The sequence below is a fragment of the Sorex fumeus genome, unplaced genomic scaffold, assembly GCF_029834395.1.
Source record: "Sorex fumeus unplaced genomic scaffold, SorFum_2.1 ptg000098l, whole genome shotgun sequence".
Lineage (NCBI taxonomy): Eukaryota > Metazoa > Chordata > Mammalia > Eulipotyphla > Soricidae > Sorex > Sorex fumeus.
The window spans coordinates 60,236,788-60,263,543 of NW_026606155.1; the positions used below are offsets into that span (position 1 = coordinate 60,236,788).

General features: G+C 38.2%; 1 protein-coding gene across 4 annotated transcripts in view; it reads left to right on the forward strand.

The window, feature by feature from the left end:
* The window catches only part of BAZ1A (bromodomain adjacent to zinc finger domain 1A), an 86,284-nt gene that overhangs the window by 25,835 nt on the left and 33,693 nt on the right, over positions 1-26,756 (forward strand). For all 4 annotated transcript variants that reach the window (XM_056134303.1, XM_056134304.1, XM_056134305.1 and 1 more), the window contains 6 exons: positions 8,579-8,722; positions 19,144-19,245; positions 21,229-21,316; positions 23,823-23,957; positions 24,863-24,962; positions 25,923-26,089. In XM_056134303.1, the coding sequence (XP_055990278.1) occupies positions 8,579-8,722; positions 19,144-19,245; positions 21,229-21,316; positions 23,823-23,957; positions 24,863-24,962; positions 25,923-26,089 (736 nt within the window). The remainder of the gene's footprint in view (positions 1-8,578; positions 8,723-19,143; positions 19,246-21,228; positions 21,317-23,822; positions 23,958-24,862; positions 24,963-25,922; positions 26,090-26,756) is intronic.

The following is a 26,756-nucleotide window of genomic DNA, read 5'->3' on the forward strand; positions in this document are numbered from 1 at the left end:
ATAGAGGCAGGCTGGTGGGTATGAGGCAAAAGGGATGGAAGATTGTGGGGAGGGCATTGGTTGGAGGGAAATAGATACTGGTGAAGGGATTGGGGTTGAAACATGTTATGTCCGAAACCAGATCATAAACTTTGTGATTTCGCAGTGAACCAATAAAGTTAACAACCAAAAAAAAAAGCAATTTTTATTGTCTCTAAAGATAATAAAAAATATTATTTATAGAAGAATGTGAGTCTGCAGGGAGTAATGACTATAATTTTTATTATATGTAATTTATTTAAAATATTTTAAATGAAAGCAACATGATTTGTAAAGTTATTCATTATTGAGTTTCAAGTATACAGTGTTCCAGCACCAGTCTCACCACCAGTGTCAACATCCTTCCACCAGTGGGCCCAGGTTTCCTCCCACCACCAACCTGCTTCCTTTTCAATTTGATTATTGTAGTTCAGATCTCATGCTTTCAGTGTTAATTGGGTCTGTGAATTAGAGTTCCTTATTCATCATATCTCCACCAACAATCATTGTTCCCAGTTGGTGGGTTTGGTATATTTTTGTTATTTTTTTCTTGCTTTTTTTTCTTTTTTGCCACACCCAGTGGTACTCAGGGTTTAGTCCTGGTTTTTCACTCAGGGATCATTCCTGAAGAGAATTATGGTACTATATGGGGTACCAGGAATTGGACCTGGATTAGCTTCATGCAAGGAGAGCACTCTATTCATTGTACTATCTCTCCAGCTCCTGTTCCCCCCGCCCACACACACACACATACTTTTTTTTTTTGATATATGCCATTTTCACTGGTGTGAGAGATTTCATTGTCATCTTGATTTAGAGTTCCCTGATCATATTTGATGATGAGTGCTTTCTCGGGCTGGACCGATAGCACAGCGGGTAGTGCGTTTGCCTTGCACGCAGCCAACATGGCTAACCCGAGTTCAATTCCTCCGCCCTTCTCGGAGAGCCCAGCAAGCTACCAAGAGTATCTTGCCCACACGGCAAAGCCTGGCAGGCTACCCGTGACGTATTTGATATGCCAAACACAGTAACAACAAAGTCTCATGATGGAGACGTACTGAGCCCGCTGGAGAAAATCGATGAATGGGAGGACGGTGACAATGACAGTGAGTGCTTTCTCATGTCCCTAGTGGTCATCTCAGTTTCTCTTCTTTCTGCCTTCTATTTTTTGATAGAGTTTTTGCATTTTTTGTTGTTGTTGATCTTTGTATCTTAGATATCAACCCTTTATTTGATATGTTGAATGCAAGTTTTCTTCCATACAGTTGGATGTGTTTTAGTTTTATCTTTTTATTTATGCGTTTGTTTTTGGCTCACACCTAGCAATGTTCAAGGGTTACTGCTGACTCTGCGCTCAGGAATCACTCCTGGGTGGTGCTTGGTGAGCCATATGGGATGCTGGGGATCAAACCCGGGATTGTCACATGCAAAGCAAGTGCTCTTCCTACTGTATTATCTCTCCAGGCCCTGTCTTTTAGTTTCAGCCGATGATTCTTTGTCATGCAGAAACTCTTAGATTTGGTGCACTCCCATTTATTTTTGATTCTGTTGTTTATGCCACTAGGACCATATCATTGAAAACACTTTTGAGACCCAAATTTTGGAATGTTCTGCCTATTTTGTTTTTTCCTTATGACCATCTCTGTCCACCATCACAACTTTGTTTTGTTTTTTTTTGTTTGTTTGTTTTAGTTGGTAGTGGGTTTTGGTTGGTTTGGTTTGGTTTTTTAAGCAAGATAGTTTTTATTGAAAATTATTTAGAAAAAATGGGAGGGGAGAGAAAGTGAGAAGTACTTGCTTAAGAAAGAACCCAGGCTACTCCAAAGTATAACAAAGAAACAGACAAGCAAGTGTTCAATATGTTCAAGGGAGAACACAGGCTTGAAGAAGAAGCCTCATCATGGCTTTGGACATTCACCTAGACTCAGCCAGCAAAGCCTCTCTCTTTCTAATGTGAATAACGTCATAGGTTCACCGAAGAGCTTCCTTCATCACCTCATGGAATCCTGAAAAATCTGATCCCTGGAGGTAATATCTAGGTCTTTCAAAAGTGGGTCCATTTTACTATTTTCCTATTTTTCATAGTTCATGACACTAAATTATAGAGCCTTTTTTTTAATCATTAGACCACATGATTTCCTAACAGGTTCTTATATGATTTCCTGTAGCTGTTTCTCTTTAGAAATACTGGTTTATTTCTATCAGCCAGTGTTATAAGTCAGCCTGCTGTTCTGTTGACACCATTTCCTTGACTATTGAGTTTTCTTAAACTTTACTGATAACAAGCACAAAAACTTTTGATTGCCGTATGATAAAAATGACCAATTTTACTATTTTAATCATTTTTAGAATATAATTCATTGTCATTAAGTACATTCACAGTATTGTGTAATCATCACTGCTATTTTCAGAACTCTTTCATCATCCCACAGAGAAACTGTACTGATTAGGCATTAACTCACCATTTCTGCTCTACTTGCCCCAGCCCCTGGTAACCTTTACTCTACTTCCTGTCTCTGAATTTTCCTAGTCTAGACACTTCATATAAATGGGTTTTTAGAATATTTGTCCTTTGGAACTTGGTTTATATAGTGTTTCATTTTGTTCTTTGTGGTTGCCAGCACTCAAATCCAGAGCCTTATCGTGTTCTCTAACACTGAGCCACATTTTTGACTCCAAAGTATAATGGTTTTAAAGTTCCTTGTTAAGAGGGCCAAAGATAGTACAGGAGGACTACCTCATATGTGGCTAATACCAATTTGATCCAGAGCATTGCTGGGTGTCAACTGCCCCCCCCCCCCCAAAAAAAAATTATTGTTGAAGTGTATATCTGAATTTCATTCTTTTTGGTTTATCTGAATTTCATTCTTTTTGGTGTGTATGTGTTTGTTTTTGTTGCTACTCTTGGCAGTACTCAGGGACTGCTCCAGCTCTGTACTAAGAGGTTGCTCCTGGTGATTTTCAGGGTAATCATGCATTATTGGGGATCCAACCTGGGTCTCCTGCAATGCATGGCAGTTACTTAGACATTGAGCTATCTTTCCAGCCCAGAACTTTTGGGATTATATATACTTAGAAGTGGACCCTATAATAGGATGATCGTGCAATGTTTGCATGATCATGCACTTCTATGGCAGTAGAATTATTTAAGGAACCACCTCAACAGCAGCTTCATAGTGTTCCATTTGCTCTACATCCTCCCCAATACTCCTTATTTTTCTTTTTGTTGTTTAATAAAAGCTGTCTTATTAATACAAGTAATACCTTATCAATAAGATATAATATATATTATTTATATAATATATAAATGATATATAGTCATTTCTCTTATGACTAATGCTGAACACTTTTTCACGTGTTTATTGCTATTTGTACTTTTGGGGGGGTTGAGGGGGTAGTGCTCAGGAGTGCTCAGAACTTACTCCTGGCTCTCCACTCAAGGATCACTCCTGGCAGGCAAGCGCCCTACACTGTCCTATATCTCTCTGCCCCTACCTCTTTTGTTTGTTTGTTTGTTTAAATATCTATTCAGGCTTTTTGCCCTTTTAAAATTGGATTATTTGTTAAGCTTTAATTTCTGAAATAGAAGGTATGTTCTGCCATGTCTTTTTTCTCTATAATGATTGTCTTACAGAATGAGTTGAGAAATGTTCAACTATGGAATGATGTTTAGAAGAACTCGAAATATTTCTCTATTTGGTAGAATTCACCAATAAATCAGTTTCTTTTGCTTTGTAAAAATTTTATTTTTATAAAGTTGTTCACAGTGACTTATTACATTCAGTGTTCCAACACCAATCCCACCACCAATCCCACCACCAATCCCTTCCCCCTACCAATATTTAGAATTTTCCCGACCACTATCCAAGCCTGCCCCAATATCAGGCCCTAAATAATTATTTTGTATTGTTTGTTATGAATAATCCGCTAAAAATAATTTTAAAAAAAACTTCCTTAGAAGAAAGCTGTGAAGATTGTTGTATCTCAGCCTTGAACCATTAAGCCCTTGTATGAGATTTACTTAACATGCTGTTAAAGGTTGAACCTTGTGTGCTAATTTTTTTTTTAATTGAGATTAGTTTTACTTTAAACCCCATCCAATATGGTATGCTACTCCTAGTATATCAGTGGCATAGAGTATAAGATGTCACTCCAGGAATTCTAAAAATTTAAATAGGGTGATACAGATGGAGTTAAATTTTCAAATGGGTAGTGACTTTGGAGTCCGGAGAAATCTCTGCAGCTTGTTGATCTCTCCCGAGATTTATTTGTGAGTGTCTGGATCATGACCATTAATCACACCAATAAATTCTTGAGAGGTTTTTTTTAGTTATTGATTCAATCTCCTCACTAGTTATTTATATTTGTTGTTTTTTCTTGATTTTTTGTGTTTCTAAGGATTTGTCCTTTTCATGTAGGTTATCCAAATTGTAGTATTGTCTTACTTTTTTTATTTCAGTAAAATTAATGCTAATGTGCCCCCACTCTCCCTTCTGGTTTACGAGCAAATTGTATGTGCTGCTTTTAACTGAACCTGTGTAAGTTCCAAAGTGAGAGGAAATGAATGAAGGAGAAAGATAAAATGCCTAGAGCCCTTTGGATTCACTCACATAGTGCACATCTTGTTAATTCTTAAACGTTGAGCATTTACTTTTTACAAAATTTACTTCTTTTTGTTTATAGTGCTTAAACAAAATAGAAAATTCATGATCCTAATTTTTCCATGCTTAAGACAGTATTATATACTATAGGAGATACTAAAGATGTTCTCTCAAAACAGAGTATTAGCATATATTCAAGTGTTCACAATGCAAACAAGTGCTTTCTATTTGTTTTAGTGCCGTACCCAGTGGCTATTACTTACTCTATACCCAGAGTCACCCCTAGAAGTGCTAGCAAGGGAACCCACGAAGTGCCAAGAATGGAACGTGGACCTTCTGCAGGCAAAACATGCACTCCAGTCTTTTGGGTTAGTGCACAGCGGTAGGGCGTTTGCCTTGCACGCAGCCAACATGGCCGACCCGAGTTCGATTCCTCCGCCCCTCTCGGAGAGCCCGGCAAGCTACTGAGAGTATCTCGCCCCCACGGCAGAGCCTGGCAAGCTCCCTGTGACGTATTCGATATGCCAAACACAGTAACAACAAAGTCTGCAATGGAGACGTTACTGGGTCCGCTCGCGCAAATAAGTGCTATTATTTTATAACAATCCAACATCTTCTCAAAATGAGTTAACTCCATATTGCTTATAATTAGATTTGCATGATTTTATTTTCACTGTGACAGAGTATTTTTTTGAAACACACTAGACAAAAAAAAAAGGACTTACCAGTTTATTTAATCAAAGAATTGATTGAGCAATAAACTTGAGATGAGTAAAATATAGCAAGTATGAAGAACAGGAATAAGAGAACTGGTTGCTTTTACTATCCTCCCTCCTCCCCCTTCATTCTTTCTATTCCCCCCAATTAAAGGCCCTCCCGTTGATCGTCGATTTGCTCGAGCGGGCCCAGTAACGTCTCCATTGGAGACTTTGTTGTTACTGTGTCTGGCATATCGAATACTCTCGGTAGCTTGCCGGGCTCTCCGAGAGGGGCGGAGGAATCGAACTCGGGTCGGCCATGTCGGCCGCTTGTAAGGCGAACGCCCTACCGCTGTGCTATCGCTCCAGCCCTTTATTTATTGGTTTGGGGGCCATATCCAGCTGTGCTCAGGGCCTCCTTCTGAATCTGCACTCAGGGATCCCTTCTGGAAGATTCAGAGAGCCATATGGAGTTTGAACCTGGGTCGACTGCATGCAGAGAAAATGCCCTACTGCTCTACAGTCACTTGGTTCCCTCTTGCTCTTTCATGCATGGCACACAGGTCTGTTCCATGTGGTAGGAACTGTTAGGATCAGAATTTTGTATCTAACACACGTCATGATTGTGAAAGGAATGGGTTTTTACTGCCTAGATTTCAGTTTTTAAAATCTTGAAGAAGATATTTTTGGGTTTTTGTTTGTTTGTTTTTTGGAGTAAACCTCAGTGATGCTCAGGGCTTATTACTGGTCCTATGTTCAGGAATCACTCTTGGAGGGAGAAAAAGATATTTTGACACACAACAAAGGTGCTTGCATGATGTCAACCAACTCTGGCCAAGAGTCTTGTAGGAGTATGATAGCCATTTAGGGGGATAAGTGGGGTATGGGAAGAATGAAATTCTTTTGGAGAATGGGACTGGTGAGTGAACAGGAAATCTTTTGAATGCCCACAATATAACAGAATTTGTTTATGGTTTGAGATGACTACTTGAATGATGGTACTGGACAAATTGCCTTTCTTATTTGTTTTTAGGCCATCGTGGGCAGTGCTCAGGGCTTACTCTGTCTCTGCTCAGGAATCGCTCCTGGCAATTCTTGGGGAAACCACACATAGTGACAGGGTCAACACATGCAAGAAATAGTGCTTTCACCCCGAACTATCTTTCTGGCCCATTAAGTTCTATTTTTTTAATGACAAAATAGTATTTTATTGAATATCTGTCATTGATTACTTAGGTAACTACAAATGATGAATAATTCTGCTATGAGCATAGGGGTGCAAATAACCTTCGTAATTCATGTTTTCATATTCTTTGAATATGTCTAGCAGCAATACTGTTCTTTGGAAGTCTTTAAATTACAGTTGATTTCCATCCTTGTAATAGGTCTGTTCAAGTTTTCTGTTTCCTCCCAGATTACTTTTGGAAGATTGTGTGGTTCTAAAAATATGGCAAAAAATTCAATAAATACACAAATTAAATATGGTCATTTCTTCTAGGTTGTCTAATTTATTTGTGTGTCAGTTATCATAATATTCTTATTCTTTGTATTTCTATAGCATCAGTTGTAAATTTACCTCTTTTGTTTCTGATTTCTTTTCATTAGAGTTTTCTTCCCTTTTTCTTGTGAGTCTAGTGAGGGGTTTGTCAACTTTATTCCTATTTTGAAGGGACCTGTCAAGCGGTGCTCAGGACATCCAGGGTCAAACATAGCAGTGTTCAGAGGGCCAGTGATGCTGGGGATCAAACCCTGTTGTTGGGCACATGTAAAACATAGCCCTAACGACTATGTTATCTTAGCACCTCAACTTTATTGATTTTTTTTTATTTTAAAGAACCAGCTGTTGGTTTCAGTGACTCTGTATAATCGAATTTTTTAGTTCCATTTATTTCTGCTTTGTTCTGTTACTTTCTCTGCTAAATTTTGATTTTATTCTTTCTAATTTCTTCAGCTATAGGGTTAAACTCTTTGAGCTCTTGGTTCTGTTGACCCTGTGTACTGAATTTTTTATTTCCATTTATTTATATTTCATTTTTATGTTATTTTCTTCTGCTGAATTTTGATTTTGTTCCTTCTAATCTCTACAGATGAGGGTTAAATTGTTTGAGACTTTTAATTTACTGATGTGAATCTATATTACTATGAACTATTCTCTTAACTGGTTTTGCTGTATTACATAGAGATTGTCCATATTATTAAAATGAAATATGACTTCAGCAGTGCCTGATTCTTTTGACGATTGGGGGTAAGGAGAAAAGACTCATGCCTTGATGTCTCTAGAAAGCTGGAGGTGGATAAGAGCTTTCTAGGTCACTGATTTGTCTTTGTCTTATTGGAGAACAACAAAACCATAGAAGGATAAAATGATGAAACAGGTTAAGAAAGAGGGTTAAAGATGGAAAATAATCTTCTGGCATAGGAACATGGGCATTTGGGGAGGCAAGATTTGATAATAAAAAGGAAGTTAGGGTGCTTAAATTGGTATCTTTTCTATCAGAAAATGTTCATGGTCCCCTGAGCATCTGTCTCTAGGTATAACCCTGAAGACCCCTGAGGACCCCTGGGGAGGCGCCTGTAATCCCCAGCACAGCAGGACCTGAGCAGTACCACATCCTCTAGCCCATTGAACCACCATCCAGGTTGATCGAGATTATTGAAAGAGACCCCTAGAGCCCTGAATACTACTTGGGAAGCCCTTCTCCATACCAAAAAATATAATTGCTGAGGACTAGGGATATGGCTTGAAGGTCTGAGCACATGTTTGCATGTGGAGGCTCCATGTTCAATCCCCAACTCTGCATGGTCCCCTGTGCACCATCAGGAGTTCCCCAACCCCCCCCCCCCTAAGTAAATGAACTCATAGATTACTTAATGATAAATTGATCTGTCAAATAGTTTTGTAGAGGCCAGAGAGGTAGTACAGGAAGTAAGACACTTTCCTTGGTATCAGTTGTCCTGTTTCTATCAAGGCAGTAGCTTTTTATTTATTTAAAATAGATTGTTCCAAAATGTTTGATTATAAAATATTAAGTGATTCTCATTTTTAAATGGGCCATTGGGAAAGGGACTTGAGCCGGACCTGGCAGTACTCAAGGATTATTCCTGACTGTGCCCAAGAGTGACCTCTGGCAGTGCTTGGATGACTATATGCACTGCTGGGGTTACCTGTATGCAAGTGTCCCAAGTGTCACCAGTATGCAAGGCAATCACCTCATCCCCTATACTATCTCGCCAGTTCTTAAATATGCCATTTTCTTTCAGGTTACAGTGTAGGATTTTGGAAGTTCTTCCTCCATCACATCAAAATGGTTTTGCTAATGGACATGTCAGCAGTATAGATGGAGAAACTATTATTATCAGTGATAGTGATGACTCAGAAACACAAAGCAGCTCTTTTCAAAATGGGTAAGTAATTTTTCTTTATTTTTCAAAGGTTTACCAGGTTGGATAACTAAATCCCATTAAACTATTTCTTTACTCTCTTCCTTCTGTTTTGGAGTTAACTGAAGTACAAACAATTATCACTCAACATGTATTAGAATTCAAAAAATTAAAACATGTCTAGAGAAAACTTCTCAGTTGCTTAAAGGACACTGAAGCTTTCTTCATTCATTTAAACTATTACAGTTATATTTACTTGAGGAAATTAATTCTGTACTGTATATTAATTCATTTTCTCGTCCCTATGTTTAAGAAATTATAATCTGAAATTTAGAGGCCTACATTAGCTATGTGCTCTTAGAGAAAAGTCACACGAAACTAAGGTGGTTAACACAGGTAAATTTTAAATGTCACATAAGTCCCCAACTAAATGAAAGTCCTTTTACATGTTTTAACTTCCTTCTTTATTTTTCACAAAAGCAATCTAAATTCTTGCTCCTCTGTTCTGTTCTGTCTCCACCTGTAGGCATCTCAGATATAAAAATGCTTTTTTCCCCAGCCCTTCTTGTCTTTCTTTTTATTTATTTACTTTTTTATTGAATCACTGTGAGATAGAACATTACAAAATTGTTCATGATTGTATTTTAGTCATACAATGTTTCAACACCCATCCCTCTACCAGTGTAATTTTCCAGCACCAGGATCCTCAGTTTCCCTCCCATCCCTTCAAGCCACCCCACAACCCCAGTCTGCCTCTATGGCAGGCACCTCTCTTCTCTCTAAACTTTTATCTGTTTCCCATTGAATACAAGGCTTGGTGTAAAAATTAGTAGGTATTTGTAAAATTAGAGGATAATAAATGTTCATTAACCGTTACAGTGGTTAATTTGGTTTTTGTACTTTATTAGATTGCCATCTTTAAATAAGCGTAGTTAAATATCAGATGAGTCTTGAGGGGTTAAACACAGATTTTATACTTAAATTTTTTTTTAGGGATTGGATGCTTTAAACACAGATTTTATACTTAAATTTTTTTTTAGGGATTGGAGCTGTAGTATAACTGGTAGGACGCTTGCCTTGCACACAGCTGACTCTAATCCTCAAAGCCCTTCCCAGACTGATCCAGGAGTAAGCCCTGAGCACTGCCAGGTGTGTCCCCCACGAGGAAAAAAAAAAAATTTTTTTTTTTAATTGAAGCTTAAGTACAGTGACATTTATTTATCTTTTTCACTTTGAAATGATTTATGGACCAGAAAGCTAGTACAAGGGTTAAGGCATTTTATCATGCCTGCAGCTGTAGCAGCACCCACATATGGTCCTCTAAATACCACCAGGTGTGACCCCTAAGCATCACCTGCTCCCCGCCCCATTTTTTTTATCATTATTTAAAGATGTTTGATGGTAATATTAATATGTCTTTCTAATTTTTTGATGTGCTTTAAGATGAGGAATGTTTAGATTCTTTGGCTTAACCCCCTATATTCAGCTCTTTAGTGCATTTTCCCTTCCTTTACATTTGAATTTAATCTGCCTACATGTTTTGTAATTAATTTGTCACCTAAAGTACAAAAATATTTAAGTCAGAACACCAGTAATAGTTATCTATTATGTAAAGCTTTTAGAGCAAACCATTGACCAATCCCATGTGTACCACTTTGAACAATTAGAAAGTGTAACTGTAAATTGTAAATAAAGCCCTAGGGCTTCATTTAATCTGTCATAATTTCCAGCCTAAGTAGGCTGGGTCTTAGTCTTTGAAAATAGGTACTTAGGAAAGATGCTTTATATTGGAAAAAACAGATGATCAGTTTATTCACAGATTTAAAAAATATGTATATGTGTTTTACTGTTGAGGTAATATGGTTACAATAGAGGTAATGTTTATGCTTTTGGATTGCAAAGTTACTGCACTGTTACCAGATTCCTAAGACTCTACATCGTTCTCCTTATGTTCTTTCTAGTCATTCACAAAGTTTTAGTTTGTGGGCCACTTGTGATGGTGCTCAGGAGTTACTACTATCAATTCTATGTTTTGGAGTCACTAAGTACTCTGGGGGACCATATGATACAAGCAGTAAAATTCAGGCCTCCAACATGCAAAAAGCATGTACTCAGCCTGTTGAGTTCTCTCTCTCTCTCTGGCTCTCGAAACATGAGTCTTTACTCTAGATTATCGTCATAAAATGCTTTAGTTGTTTGTAGATTTCTCTAATGTATCCTGAGATTCCAGAAACAGTAAAGTATAGTGATCTTCAACATCACGGTCGCGGTCCTCCCATTGTTCATCGATTTGCTTGAGCGGGCCCAGTAACGTCTCGTCCATGAGACTTGTTGCTACTGTGTTTGGCACATCACGGGTAGCTTGCCAGGCTCTGCTGTGCGGGCGAGATACTCTCGGTAGCTTGCCGGGCTCTCCAAGAGAGGTGGAGGAATCGAACTTGGGTCAGCCATGTTGGCCGCTTGTAAGGAAAACGCCCTACCGCTATAGTGATATTCAAATCTGTTATTTCTATTACTTCTCCAACTTAAATGAGTAAGACATTTACTTCTAGACTGCTCTCTGCCAACAAGACAAAAATTTGGATTTTATCATGTTTCAGTAGGTGAGTTGAAGTAAAAGGATTATCCATTTTCTATGAGTTATGTTGTATAACGGCACCCCTATGCATTATGTTCTGTTTTTTCTTTTTTTTTTTTTCTTTTTGGGTCACACCTGGCCATGCACAGGGGTTACTCCTGGCTCTGCACTCAGGAGTTACTCCTGGCGGTGTTCAGGGGGCCATATGAGATGCTGGGACTTGAACCCAGGTCGGCCGCGTGCAAGGCAAACGCCCTACCCTCTGTGCTATCTCTCCAGCCCCTGTTCTGTTTATTCTTCAAAACATTTTACCTAGGGTAGCTCTGTAGCACTCCCATTGTTCATCGATTTGCTCAAGTGGACACCAGTAATGTCTGCATTGTGAGACTTGTTGTTACCGTTTTTGGCATATCAAATATGCCACAAGGAGCTTGCCAGGCTCTGCCGTGCGGGTGGGATACTCTTGGTAGCTTGCCGGGCTCTCCAAGAGGGATGGAGGAATCGAACCCGGGTTGGCCACTTGCAAGGCAAACGCCTTACCCGCTGTGCTATCGTTCCAGCCCTTTACCTAGGGTAGATAATCATATTCTTATATCATTGAGAAGTAAAAATTCAAAGTAAGAAAATTTGTCAAGGGATGGATGAGAGAGATATTACAGCAGGTAGGGGGTTTGCCCTGCACACAGCCAACTTAGATCTAATTCCTAGCATCCCATATAATCCCCCAAGCACTGTCAGGAGTAATTCCTGAGTGCAGAGCCAGGAGTAATCCTTGAGCATCACTGGGTATGGCACAAAAACAAAAACTGGAAAATTTGTCAAGCATCAGGTAGGTCATAAGTCAGTCAGATGTACTAAAGCAGTATATTTAGAATTAAGCCTCAGTGCTCAAATTTATCAACTGTATTTTTATGGAATTATTTATGCTAAAATATATGTAACATATTTGTCATTTTAGCAATTTCAAGTAGACAGTTCAGTGATATTACATTCACAGGGTTGTACATATATCACCACCACTGGTGAAACTTTTGCAACACCTAAAACAGAACCTCTGTACTCATTAAAGAATACTTTTCTGCTTGTTCTTTTCTCCATTCCTTAGTGACCCCTAATTTGATTTTTATCTGTGAATTTGCCTACAAAGTGAAAGTTACAATATTTATGTCTGGAGCATTTTATTTAGTATATGTGTTCTTCTTTAAAAATTTTCTTTTGAGGCCACACCCTGTGGTACTCAGAGTGACTCCTGCTTCTCTGTGCTTGGGAGTGAGGCCTGGCATATCATTGTGTAGAGCCAGCGATTTAAACTGAGATTGGTAGAATACAATTCAGGCACTTTAACCCCTGTACTTTCTCTTCGGCCCCACTTAGTATAAATTTTCATTACATTCATGTTGTCGTGTATGATAGAGCCATTGACATTACATCCCAATAAAAATGTACTTGAGGGTCTGGAGTGATAGCACAGCAGGTAGGGCGTTTGCCTTGCACGCGGTCGACCTGGGTTCAATTCCCAAGCATCCCATATGGTACCCCGAGCTCCGCCAGGAGTAATTCTGAGTGCAGAGTCAGGAGTAACCCCTGAGGATCGCCGGGTGTGACCCAAAAAGAAAAAGAAAAAAAAAATATATATATGTACTTTAGAATAAGATTAGACAAAGTTTGAAATCATTTCCTTGTTGTGACAATATACCATTAATATGACTATCATGTTTTGATATTATTAACCTCTGGCTATTATAAATAATGCTGCAATGAATAATGCTGCAATAATGGTGTACAGGGCTCTGTTTGAATCCACTTTTTAGTTATACATATATATATGGTGACTATAAGTATATGATGTATTACGTATATACATTACTTCATACATGGGTTTGTGTACTGATCAATTCACTTTAAGTTATGAATTGAAAATATATTAAATACACCTGACCTGATGAACATTCTGACTTAGCCTTGCTCTACACTTCAGCCTGTAGTTGAGCCAAATCATCTGATAAGGTGCCTATTTTATAATAAGTGTTAACTATAGCATGCAATTTATTAACTGCTATACTGAAAGTGAGAAACAGTTTGCAGAGTATTTGTTGTTTATCCTTGTGAGCATGTGGCTGACAAGGAACCGTGGCTCATTCATTGCCCCTCCGAAGCATTAGGAGAGAATGTCATACTGTGTATCATAAGTTCAAGAAGAGATGGAAGTTTGACTGATTACCTCTGACTTTGTGCCATTGTAAAGTTGGAAAGCTTTATCAGTTGAACCATTATCAGTTGAGCACCTTCTGATTGTATCTAGGAATAGAAGTCTTAGATGCAGTCATATGATAATTCTCTGCCTAACTTTTTAAGAAACTGCTGAACTTCTTCATAGGGACTGTATCATTTGCACTCTCAGCAACATTGTATGAGATTCCAGCTTGCTCATATCGTCACCATCACTTAGTGTATTATTTTTTTGATAATTGATAATTTGTTATCTTTGTGGGTATGAAGAGATGTCTTGTGATTTTTACTTGAATTTCCCTAATAGTAAATGATGTTTTTTGTGCTTAATTAGTCATTTTATATTTTAGGCACAAAATATCCTGGTATAATTTTTGAGTTGTCTTTCTGTCACGTTATTAGATATCCTTTCTGTGGCCTAATTTGAGAAGGGGTTTTGTTTTTAGCTTTTTTGTGTCACACCTGTCAATGCTCAGGGGTTACTTCTGGCTCTGCACTCGGTAATTACTCTAGGTGGCACTTAGGGGGCCAAATTGGATGTCAATATGAAGGGGTTTTTTTGCATTTCAGGGGAGTTTGGGGTTTGGGGGCTATATCCAGTGGTGAAAGGCTTACCCCTGGCTCTGTGCTCCGGGATCACTCCTGAGCACTGAGGTGCTTAGGGGAATTTATATGGTGCCAGGATTCAAACCAGAGCTTGCTAAGCACAAGACAACCACCTTAACCTCTGTATTATCTCTATAGACACTCTTTTTTATGAGGGATATATTCAGTGGTCACTTCTGGTCATATTCAGTGTCAGGACTCAGACTTGGGTCATCTGTGTACAGACAAGCACCCTTATACTCTATCTCCAGGCAGTTCTATTTTTAAAATAGAATATTTAGTTGCATTCAAAGGAATTTACTGACCTCCCTTCCAAAAAAAGTGCCACAGCAGTAAAAATAGGAAACTAGAGATGACTTTATACAAATTTGTATTTCCTCACGATAGTATATTATGGGGCTGTAGTGATAGCACAGTGGTAGGGCGTTTGCCTTGTGCACAGCCAGCCTGGTCGAGCCAGGTTCGATTCCTCTGCCCATCTCAGAGAGCCTGGCAAGCTACCGAGAGTATTCAGTATGCCAAACACAGTAACAAGAAGTCTCACAATGGAGATGTTACTGGGCCCGCTCGAGCAAATCAATGAACAGGAAATTGATGAACAACGGGAGGACAGTGACAGTACATTATTAGCTTACTCATTCATTCATCTGGAAATTGACTGCTTATTCAAATTGAACTCAGGAACTATACATATTTATATTTACCCAAGTAGATCAACAGTGGTTAAGATTTTAAGAAGTATGTCACTCATTAATTTTGAGGATTGGCATTAACGTTTTATGTTATTTTTATCTTTTTTTAAAAAAGTTTTTAAAACAGATTTTATTTGGGGGGCTTTAGGAAGAGGAAGGAGGGAGAGAAAGTGAAAGAGTAACACATTCAAGAGAGAATACGGGCTCTCCATATGGGATGCCGGGGATTGAACCTGGGCTGGCTGTTTACAAGGCAAATGCTCTACCCTCTGTACAATCACTCCAGCCCCAGCATTAACATTTTAAATATATACTTCTTAAGTTTGTGAATAAGACCCAAAAAGAAATAGTTGCTCTTCCTTCTCATTCAAAGCCATAATTATGTAGCAGCCTTAAGACGTTTTAGGCTCAGTGACTTAGCACTAAAACTCTTGCAGAACTCTAATCCATTTGCTGGTATTGAGTTCCAAAGAGACAGTATGAGGTCACTTTCCCCCCTTTGCTACTTCACCATAAGATTTATGAAAGCTTGGGGCTGGAGCAATAGCACAGCGGGTAGGGCATTTGCTTTGCACGCAGCTGACCCAGGTTCGATTCCCAGCATCCCATATGGTCCCCTGAGCACCGCCAGGAGTGATTCTTGAGTGCAGAGCCAGGAATAACCCCTGAACATCGCCGGGTATGACCCAAAAAGCCAAAAAAAATTTTTTTATGAAAGCTTTTGATATTATACCTACCTCTACTTGAGAATAAGATGAGGTTTAATTTTTTATAATCATGTCAATAGGATACTACACTATCAAAGGTTCCAACACTTATTTGTCTATCACTCCCTTTTCAGGAAAAAAGTTATTTAGAATCCCCACTAAACCTGCATTGTTCTAGTCAGGGAGGTTTGGACAACAAACCCTTTTGTTTGGGGAGTCACATCCAACAGCACTCAGGATTTACTCCTAACTCTATGCTCAGTGATCTATTCTGTGGGCCTTGGGGGACTATATGGGAGGTCAGGGATATTGGCCACATGCAAGACAAGTGCCTTACTCACTCTTCAATTCACTCCAGCCTTGTAAGTGTTTTTTTAAAGTTGACTTTTCTGTTTATAGCACTAGATAAAAGTTTGGGCTGTATTTTATAGAAATAATTTATCATATAAAATTGAGATTCTGTATTATGAATCTGTTTTGTTCCTCTAGTCATCCTTAGCTTTGTCCATCAAGAATGGATTCATTTTAAAAAGCAAAAGAATGGATTCATTTATATTACAGTTCTGTGTGTGTTTGTTATAGTTTTGTGTGTTCTTTCCCTAAGTTACTAACAGATTTAAAGAAAATTTGTATTTGGAAATTTTCACAGCTTGAGACCATATGTGTAAATCTTGAATAAATTTCCTCAATAATGTCAAGTTTATTTGCATCAAAAATTCTCTGAAAATTAAACTCTAAAGTATTAATACAGTCTTTATTAATGTCTTCACAAGCTTTACCACCTGATTTTAGTAGCCAGGTATGCATGTTCTAAGTTTAGGTAAGTTGATTGGTTGGTCTTTTAACAATGGTTCTTTCTTGGAAAGAATTCAGTTATAACTTTTATGAGGTTTTTTATGTTCATTATAGAAAAGCCCTACAAATATTAGCATTAGCTAAAAAATGTTTTATTCTATTAATATATCTTCAGAAATGAATTTTGTGATATAACAGAAAAAGGATAGTATTTTTATATTTTTAAAAAACACAGTAGCCTTAAATCAATTAAGGCCCATGAATAATATATCACTGTATCACTGTCACTGTCATCCCGTTCATTGTTCATCGATTTGCTCGAGCAGACGCCAGTAACATCTCCATTTGTCCCTGTCATGTGCTAGTTTAGCCTGATGGCATATTGGGGACTCTTTCAGGGTCAGGGGAATGAGGACCATCATTGTCTCTGTTTGTGGCATCTCAAGTACGCCACAGGTAGCTTGCCAGGCTCTGCTGTGTGTGATACTCAGTAGCTTGCCAGGCTCTTCGAGAGGAATGGAGGCTTTTAGGGCAACCTCTAATCACCTTTACAGGTGTTCCCAGTCAGGCATGTATGCGGGCAGAAGACTTTCGGTACCCTGCTGGTTTCTCTGAGAGTGAACACCAAACAATAAGAGGTCGCACAGCCTTTTTTATAGTTAAAACTTAAAGTATAGTTAGTTATATACTGCTGTTGACAGTAATCCTATTTGTTATATCTGAGCAAACCCTTGTTTTTTATAAAATTGCATTGATTATTTGCATTAACATCTACTCTGAATATATTAAGATAAGCTTTTGAACAAACCAACTGCTGCTGATTCATTAAAACTCTCTTTTCCTTTTTCCTTTATTCATTCCAAGAAAGTTCTTTATTGAAAACTTAATACTGCTGTGTGAACACTAAAACATTTTCTCTTGATCTTTTGAAGTGGTTCTTTAAAGAAACTGAGAGCTGGTCTGTAATAGGAAGCATATTACTATAAGGGGGACAGGCAGATAGAGTGGGAGGAGGGGACACTAGTACATTGTGAAGGGGAGCGGGCACTCTAGCAGAGGGTGTAATGCTGAAATTTTTTTTGTATAAAACTCTGACATTGTCAATATTGTAAATAACTACCTAAAATTAATAAAAAGAAGCAGTGATAAAAAGAAAAGAAACACTATAGATTGTAGCCTCAGGGTTTGTGAAATTGACTTAATAATGAACCTTAATAGAATGGAAATATTAAGCTATTCCATATAGTACACTAAGGGTGAATTTTTAATAAAAATTTTTGACCCTGTAATGCTATTACAAATAATAATTATTTTATATTTGTGATTATCATATATACCTCCCTTTTGTATTAAGATCCTTCTCACTTTGTGTGCATTTATATGACTTTGACTATGTCATATCCTCATTGCCAAGTGATTCTCAGCTCCACCCCCATCCCGTGAGGCCCCACGTGTCTCGTCACTGTGGGCCCAAACCTGATTGTCCGGTGACCTCTGGAGGCTGGCGGCCAACGGGCCACCAGGGGGAACAGGCCAAGGCACGAAACCTATTCCCACCTGGGGTGGCCCAGCGCCTGTAACTTACTGCAGGGATTAGACGCATTTCTGCCAAAAGCCCATGGGTTTCAAGATTTGTCTTTGAATCTCTGAGATCATGGCCGTTAAGCAGTTCTATCAGGAACCAGAGAAGCCATGCCTCCAGTTTTATAGCTGAGCCGGAGGTGGTTTGTGGGTGTGACTTCCACATACCTAACTTTGGCCATTTACTTTCTTGGTAAACTTTGCCCCCAGTTTTTGGGGTCTGGCCAAAGGCACAGCAGCAATTTTGGGGTATCTGGAAATCTGAAGGTGTCATCAGGCTGCTGATGCACTCGCCTCACAGGTACAGATTGACCTGCTGGCAGCACCTTACCCCCCAATACTTACTTATATTTGTTTAGTATTTGGTGCATTGTAGGCTCTTAACTATACATTAAATGAACAGATGAATGGATGACTGGATGGATAAAGAATGAATAAAATGTGCCCTTAAAGGGCTGGAGCAATAGCACAGCGGTAGGGCGTTTGCCGTGCGCTCAGCTGGCTTGGCGGAGCCAAGTTCGATTTCTCTGCCCTTCAGAGAGCCCAGCAAGCTACGGAGAGTGTCTCACCCATACGGCAAAGCCTGGCAAGCTAAAGCCTGGCAAGCTACCCATGGCATATTCAATATGCCAAACACAGTAACAAGAAGTCTCACAATGGAGATGTTACTGGGCCCGCTCGAGCAAATTGATGAACAATGGGAGAACAGTGCTACAGTGCTAAAATGCAGAAAAGATCAAAAGTTTGTTGGGGGGAAGGGTGGAGGATTTGAGTATGTAACTTCTACCAGTTCTTTAAACAGAATAAACTGTATTAGCTCACTTTTACTCTTGGGTTTTTGAAGGAGAAAGTATAAAAGCAAATTCAAGAACTTTTTGTTTGGGTTAACCTAAACTGAATAATCTGTGCTTATTTCTTTTTCCAAGGAAAATTTATTGAATGAGTACACAAGCAACATAAAATAAATGCATTCATTTTTGTAACAGTCTGTTTTTAGAAATTACTTTTTCATTTTTAAAGCTTACATTTTGGTGTGGAGCATTAGAACAGTGGGTAGTGTGCTCCTTGCACATGGCAGACATAGTTCAGTCTTTAGCATCCTGGGTCCCCTGAGCCCTGTCAGGAGTGATCCTTGAGCACAGAGCCAGTAAGTCTAGAGCATAGCTGGATGTGACCCTAAATCCAAAAATAAAATAAAATTAAAAAGCTTACATTTTCAATAATATTTTAATTGATATGTGTCTTTGGTCTTTTCAGGAAGAAAAAAGATGCACTTGATCCTTTATTATTCAAGTACAAGGTACAACCCACAAAAAAAGAATTATATGACTGTGCTATTGTTAAAGCAACACAAATAAGGTAAATCTTGGTATCTTCTCATTGGTGGTTTATAGTTGAATAATTATGCTATAGGGAGGTGGAAGGCTTGGGAAGGAACATGAGGATACTGATGGAGGGATGTTGATACTGAAGGTTGGATTGGTTCTGGAACATATTATGTCTAAAACTCAACTATGAATAACTTTGTATATCATGGGTATCTTTAAAAAGTTAAAATTTAATTAAAAACATTTTCTAATATGCAAAAATCTATTCAACAAAAATAGTTTTGTAGTAAATAAGGAATGATGAAATAAAACTGCTAAGATATAAAAATAATAATAATTAGGGAGCTAGAGAGATAGTACAGTGGGCAGGGAATTTGCCTTGCACATAGCCAACCCTCGTTCATTCCCCAGCATCCCAACATGGTCCTCCTAGTACTGTCAGGAATAATTCCTGAGTGCAGAGCTAGGAGTAACACCCGAGCATCGCCAGGAATGGCCCCAAAACAATAAAAACAGAAAATAATACATTAATATTTTGTACAGAATATGTAAAAAACATTGATTCTCCATGATAATGACCTCAGATGAGTCTTCAGCAAGATGACTTATTGACAAAGAAAACAAAATTACAAATAAACAGATGGGACTACATCTAAACCAAAAGACTCCTCCACTACAAAAGAAGTAACAGTTAAAAGCAAAAGCACCCTACTGGGTATAAAGAAATAGTTTTACATAATATGTTTGACAAAGGCTAATATCCAACATATATAACATGTTCAGAAAGCTCAACAACAACAGAAATCCCATGCAGATATAGTCATTTTTATAGGCATATAAAAAAATGATCAACATCACCGATTATCAGGGAATGCAAATCAAAGCAATGAGATTTCACCTCACACTAGTAATGGCAGTCTATATAAAAAAAATTCCAGAAGCATTCAGTACAGGCAGAGATGTAATATGAAAGGAACCCTTGTTTACTACTGGTGAGACTGTCTTCTGGGTCAGTCTCTATGGAAAACAGTATGGAGACTTCTCAGAAGTTTAAAAAAATAGAACTTCTCATACCTGAGTAATATTCCACTGTATATATCTACAGTAACATCTTTATCCACTCATCTATTTTTGGGCATCTGGGTTATTTCTCTTATTTATTTTTCCTGGCTATCGCAAATAGAGCTGTAATTAACATAGGTGTACATGTATCTTTACATATTAATTTTTTTATTATTATTAGGACAGATGCCAGGTAAAGAATTTGTAGGAACAAAGAATGTGATACCTCTTAATCTGCTGCTTAATTTTTGTTTTGGGGGTCTGCTCCCATTGCAGTATGGTGCTCAGAAGGTCTGAATCTGGGAATTCCACGTGCAGTGACTGCATGAGTTCTAGATATTTGAGCTTGCTTTTTTGGGGGGGCTGCATGATTTTTTGGGTTTATTTTTGGACCACAGCCAGCGATAATCAAGTGTTAGTTCTAGCTCTGCATTCAGAAATTACTCCTGCAGTCGCTTTACCCACTGCACTATCAACTCCAATCCTCATTGACTGGCATGGGTTTTATAGCTGGTGTCCTTGAGTCATCAGTATGGCTATGGAGTGCACAGTTGGAATGGATGGTAACAAGGGCAGAGGGACCTCCATGCTGCCCAAATTTAAAACTTTCTGTTTGAAATTTAAATTTAGTGGTGATATTTGTTTTATCAATTTTTGTAAAACATGACGTATTCTCTGTATTTTATTTTCTTTGGAGTTTATTTAGTTTCCTAGTAATTTCTATGTGACAAATTCAGGTATTTTTTTTGTAATAAACTTTCATAATAGATGGGATCAATTAGATCTGAAAATATTTTACATAAATATTTGTTTTCTTATAACTTATGTATAAAAATATTGGAGAATAGGATGAACTTCTTGGATTTGGAATTCAGTTGGTAAATTTATAGAGATTATGGCTAAGGTTAAATTAATTGATAATAAGAGCTTTTTTCCAATTTTTCCCTTGTAGCCGAAGAAAACACTTATTTTCTCGTGATAAACTAAAACTTTTTCTGAAGCAACACTGTGAACCACAAGATGGAGTCATTAAAATTAAGGTATGAAAAGAATAGTAAATTTAATTGTTTTTAAAAAAATGAAGAAGAAATGGGTAATGTTTGAAAGTTATAACATCACAAAAATATTATTAAAGCATGGCTGAAAACAGCTGCTTTGGGTTTTGGGAGTTTTTTGTTTGTGTTTTTATTTTAGGCCTCATCCAGCGGTTCTTAGGACTTACTCCTGTTTGCATTCAGGAATCACTCCTAGTGGGGGTTTGGGGAACCATATGTGGTGCCAGGGTTCTATCCTAGTCAACCACATACAAGGCAAGCACCCTACCCACTGTACTATCACTCCAGCCCCTTGGGGGGGGAACTGTTTTGTTTCTTTTGTTTGTTTTGGGGCCATACCCAGCTGTACTCAGGGCTTACTTCTGTCTCTGTACTCAGGGATCACTCCTGGTGGGGTTGGGGGACCATATGGTATGCCTGGAATTGAATCCAGGTTGGCCACGTCCAAGGCAAGTACCCTACCCAGAAAACAGCTGTCTTTTTAACTGGATCCCATTTTCACTATTTTTCTTGACATTTATTTATTAAATACTGTTTTTTGTAGTTGCTAGAATTGACAAGTGACTGAGGCATTACGACTTATTTTCATTTTATTAAAGATCATCCTGAACAGATGAGAATAGATGGGAAATTTGGGGGGGAAATGTTATGGGGAGCTAGAGAGATAATACAAAGGTTAAGACACTTGATGAGCAGTTCAATCACTTACAGCACATTGGATCTCCTTCTCAACACTTCCTGTACCACTAGGGTCACACCTAAACATAGAGCAAGAAACAGCCCCTGAGCACCACTGCATATGATCCAAGCTCCCCTCCCCAAAAAGAACTGGAAATGGGGGAATTATATAGCTTTCTAACACATAAAATGTTTTTTTTTCCAGACCAATATTTCTTTTTTTTTCCCTTAAAGTTTTATTAGTGAAACACCATGAGATACAGTTGTAGACTTACAAATTTTTGTGCTTGGATTTCAGTTATACAATGTTCGAATACCCATCCCTCCACCAGTGCCCATTCTCCACCACCACCAGTCCCAGTATTCCTCCCACCCCCTATTCCCCCATCCCACCCTACCTCTGTGGCAGGGCACAACCTTTTGTTATCTTTCTCTTTTGAGTGCTGTAACACATAAAATGTTTTAAAGAGAGATCAATACTAAACATTGTTTTGTTTATAACCATTAAGAAAGAAAAAAATTGAAATGAGAGCAGCCAGAGAGATTACAGCAGGTAGAGGTGCTTGCCCTACATGCAGCTGACACCAGCTTAATTCTTGGGATCCCATATGGACCCCGAGTGTTACAGGGATCCCATATGGACCCCGAGTGTTACAGGGAGTAATTCCTGAGTGTAGAACCAGGAGTAAGCCCTAAGCATCGCTGGGTATGGCCTACCCGCACCCCCCCATCCCCCGCAAAAAAAGAAAATTTTCAAATGAGAAATCTCACATTGTATACTAAAGGTAGCACTGCACTGGAGCACTGTCCTCCTGTTGTTCATTGATTTACTAAAGGTAAACGGTTACAACAGTTTTTCACTGGGGTAGCAGGTGGTGCCTTCCAGTCAGTGCCCAGTGGACCCCAGGGCCACTCCCAGCAATACTTGGCCTATCATGCCAGATAGTTCAGTGCTAGGACCCAAAGATGCAGAGCTGTTCTGACCATCCTGGGGACCACCAACAGCCAACTAGGTAATGAGAGCCCTCCAGAATCACACCTGATAGTGTTTGGGGAGCCATGTAGTACAGTGGTTTGAACTTGGGTCCCAGCCCTATATTATCTATCTAGGTAATATATTATCTATATATTTAGCTTATATTACTACCTAAATAATGTAGCTTATATATTATCTAGGTAATAAAAACTTACATAGATTTTTTTTTTAATTTTTTTAATTTTTTTTTTTTTTGCTTTTTTTGGGTCACACTCGCGATGCACAGGGCTTACTCCTGGCTCTGCACTCAGGAATTACCCCTGGCGGTGCTCAGGGGACCATATGGGATGCTGGGAATCGAACCCGGGTCAGCCGCATGCAAGGCAAACGCCCTACCCGCTGTGCTATTGCTCCAGCCCCAGATTTAAATTTTTTTATTTCATTTTATTGTACACACTATGGTTTACAGTATGGTTAATGGTAGAATTTCTTGCATAAAACATTCCAGCACCATACCCTCCACCAGAGTAAATGAAAATTAACATGATTGTAAATTTATAATTTATATTTACATTTAATTTTGTTAAATATAAAATTGTAAATTTATAATTTATATTTGTATATAGTGAAATATTTGTTAATATTCTGGCTTACATGCACACATGTCTAGGTACGTGTACATGCTTACACACCACAAAAAAGCAAACCTAGTATGAGTGTAGGCCAGCCATTTTCAACCTGAGACCTATACTTTAACAGCAGTCATATGGCATGTTAGAGTCTAGCTAGATATGATTAACTAATGTACTATTGTTCTCTTTTGTTTTATTTATGAAGGCATCATCTCTGTCAACATATAAAATAGCCGAACAAGATTTTTCTTATTTTTTTCCTGATGATCCACCTACATTTATCTTCAGTCCTGCTAACAGAAGAAGAGGAAGGCCTCCCAAACGAGTATCTGTTAGTCAGGTAAGTAAAAAAAGATAACTTACCTGCCATTTAAATAAAATACTATTTGAAATCAAGAACAGTGTTGACTTCCCACCCTCTAGCCTGTCATAAGGAACACAGTTAAATGCACAGTATTTGTGTAATTTGTGTTAATAACTGCTTGACATTGACACTTATCAAAGTTTCAGATGTGAGTTAACATGGCTCTCATATCACGCAGATTTGTGTATACCAGAGTAGTAGTAAGCATATAGGCAATTATTAAAATATAAAGTGGGATAAAATACAGGGAATCAATTATGGAGTTAAAATTAAAAAATAAATAAATAAATAATAAAACACAGTCCTCTCGTTGTTCATCGATTTGCTCAAGCAGGCCCCCATATGGACCCGCTTCCCACATTTGACTATGCACTTGAATCTTTTGGAAATCTTATAAAATTAAGCTTCTAAATTAGTGGGTCTGTGTGGAAGAATTCTGCATTTATAACATAGCAATACCTTGTTGCTGGTCTTGTAACCATATTTTGAGTAATAGGTTTTTCAATAGAGTAACGTCTCTATTTTGAGACTTGTTGTTACTGCATTTGGCATATCAAATACAGGCGAGATACTCTCGGTAGCTTGCTGGGCTCCGAGATGGGTGGAGGAATCGAACCTGGCTTAGCTGGGTTGACTGCATGCAAGGCAAACGCCCTACCACTGTGCTATCGCTTCAGAGCTTTAGAATTTACTCATATTTTCTGTGTTATTAAAGTAGTTATTAAAAGTTCAGCATGTTTTAGAATAAACTCTCATTTCAGTATGAAGAAAATATGGTTAATGAGGTTAATTTTGAATTTTTTGTCTTTCATTCTTAACTGCAAGAACAAGCCATTGTTTATAAAAGTTGTAGTTCTAAAGTTTCTTAATTTGTTTTTCAGGAGGACAACACTGTTAATAAACAGACTATTACAAGTTTTAGGAGCAAAATTACTAAAGAAAGAGACAAACTATTAAAACAAGAAGAAATGAAGTCAATAGGTAAGTTTTAATACTCTCTCAAAAAACTTTGTTTTGGGGCCACATTGGGCAATGCTCAGAGTATTACTCAGGGCTCTGCACTCAGGAATTACTCTTGCAGTGCTGGAGAGACCATGTGGGATTCCAGGGTTCAAACCCAAGTCAGCCATGTGCAAGGCAAAGACCCTACCTGATGTACTATCTCTCTGGTTCCTCTTCAAAACTTAGAATACCAGAAGAAGCAATCCCATCTGGACAGATAAGAAATATTTCTAAGATGATATATTTCTGGCTTATTTGGGGATAGTTCAGCCCCCCTACCAGTATATTTTTTTAAATAATGAAAGAGATCTCTGATGATCTCTAATATATTATTTAAGGCATATCATAATGCCTGTTCAGCTGACCAAGTGCTATATTAAATACATATTGGAGATTCTAGGACTTAACAAACTGGAGTCTTTTTGTTTAATTCACACTGCCATATAAAACAAGTTTCCTTCCCACATTTGACTATGCACTTGAATCTTTTGGAAACCTTATAAAATTAAGCTTCTAAATTAGTGGGTCTGTATGGAAGAATTCTGCATTTCTAACATAGCAATACCTTGTTGCTGGTCTTGTAACCATATTTTGAGTAATACGTTTTCCAACTGTGTCTGGCATATCATGTTTGTTTGTCCTAGAGTAATTTGTCTTGAACACAGCTTACTGCTTTTCCCATTTTAATCACCTGCTCATTTTCTTCTAAAATTTATAACCCTGTGTGTCTCTGTTGATATCTTTCAATCTTAAATGATTTTGCAATATTAAAAAATGTGAGTTGGTTTATGTGTGTATTTGTGCGCGCCTGGATTGAACCCAGGGCCTCACCTCACACAGACAAGGCAAATGCTCTGCCACGGGTGATATCATATCCCAGTCCTAAAAACTGTGTTGATTTCTCTTTGTATGTCCTTACAACTTTGACCTTCTTCACAGCCTTTGAAAAGGCTAAATTGAAAAGAGAAAAAGCAGATGCCCTAGAAGCAAAGAAAAAAGAAAAGGAAGATAAAGAGAAAAAGAAGGAAGAGTTGAAGAAAATTGTTGAAGAAGAAAGACTCAAGAAGAAAGAAGAAAAGGAGAGGCTTAAAATAGAGAGAGAAAAGGTATTCATTAGCTGCATATTTAAACTCATCGTTACTTTTTAGATACTTTTGTCAGTTTCCTTCACATTAATAGCTGTGCAGGGACAGCTTATTAATAAGAGACCCGAGAAATGGTAAAAGGGTCAAGGCACTTGCCTTGCATGCAGCCAATCCTGTTTGATAACTGGCACTGGATATGCTCCCTGAGAACAGAAAACTGATTAATAGTATTGGTTTATTTCCCTTTTGCTTTGGAAAGCTTAATGAATTTTTTAAAGGTTACCATATAGGGTATAGTGGAGATGGTTCAAAAGGCTTTTAGCACATGCCTTACATCCTGGAACCACAGATTTAAGCCCCAGCACTTTATGGTCCCCCTGTGACACCACCAGGTGAGGCCACACACACAAAAAGAGCAATTCTAAAGTGATTTTTTCATAGCTTCAAAATTGGAGGAAGATACACATAAAAGAAATAAAATAGCTAATTAGGAAAAATACAGTAAAATCTGTGATAATAATTGCTATATTGTTCTTATGCTCTTTGGAAAATAATTTGTGGGGCCAGAGAGATAGTACAACAGGTAGGGGACTTGTCTTGCAGGTGGCTGACTAGAGTTTGATCCTTGGCATCCCATATGGTGCCAGCACTGCCAGGAGTGTCCCTGAATGCAGTCAGGATTAAGCCC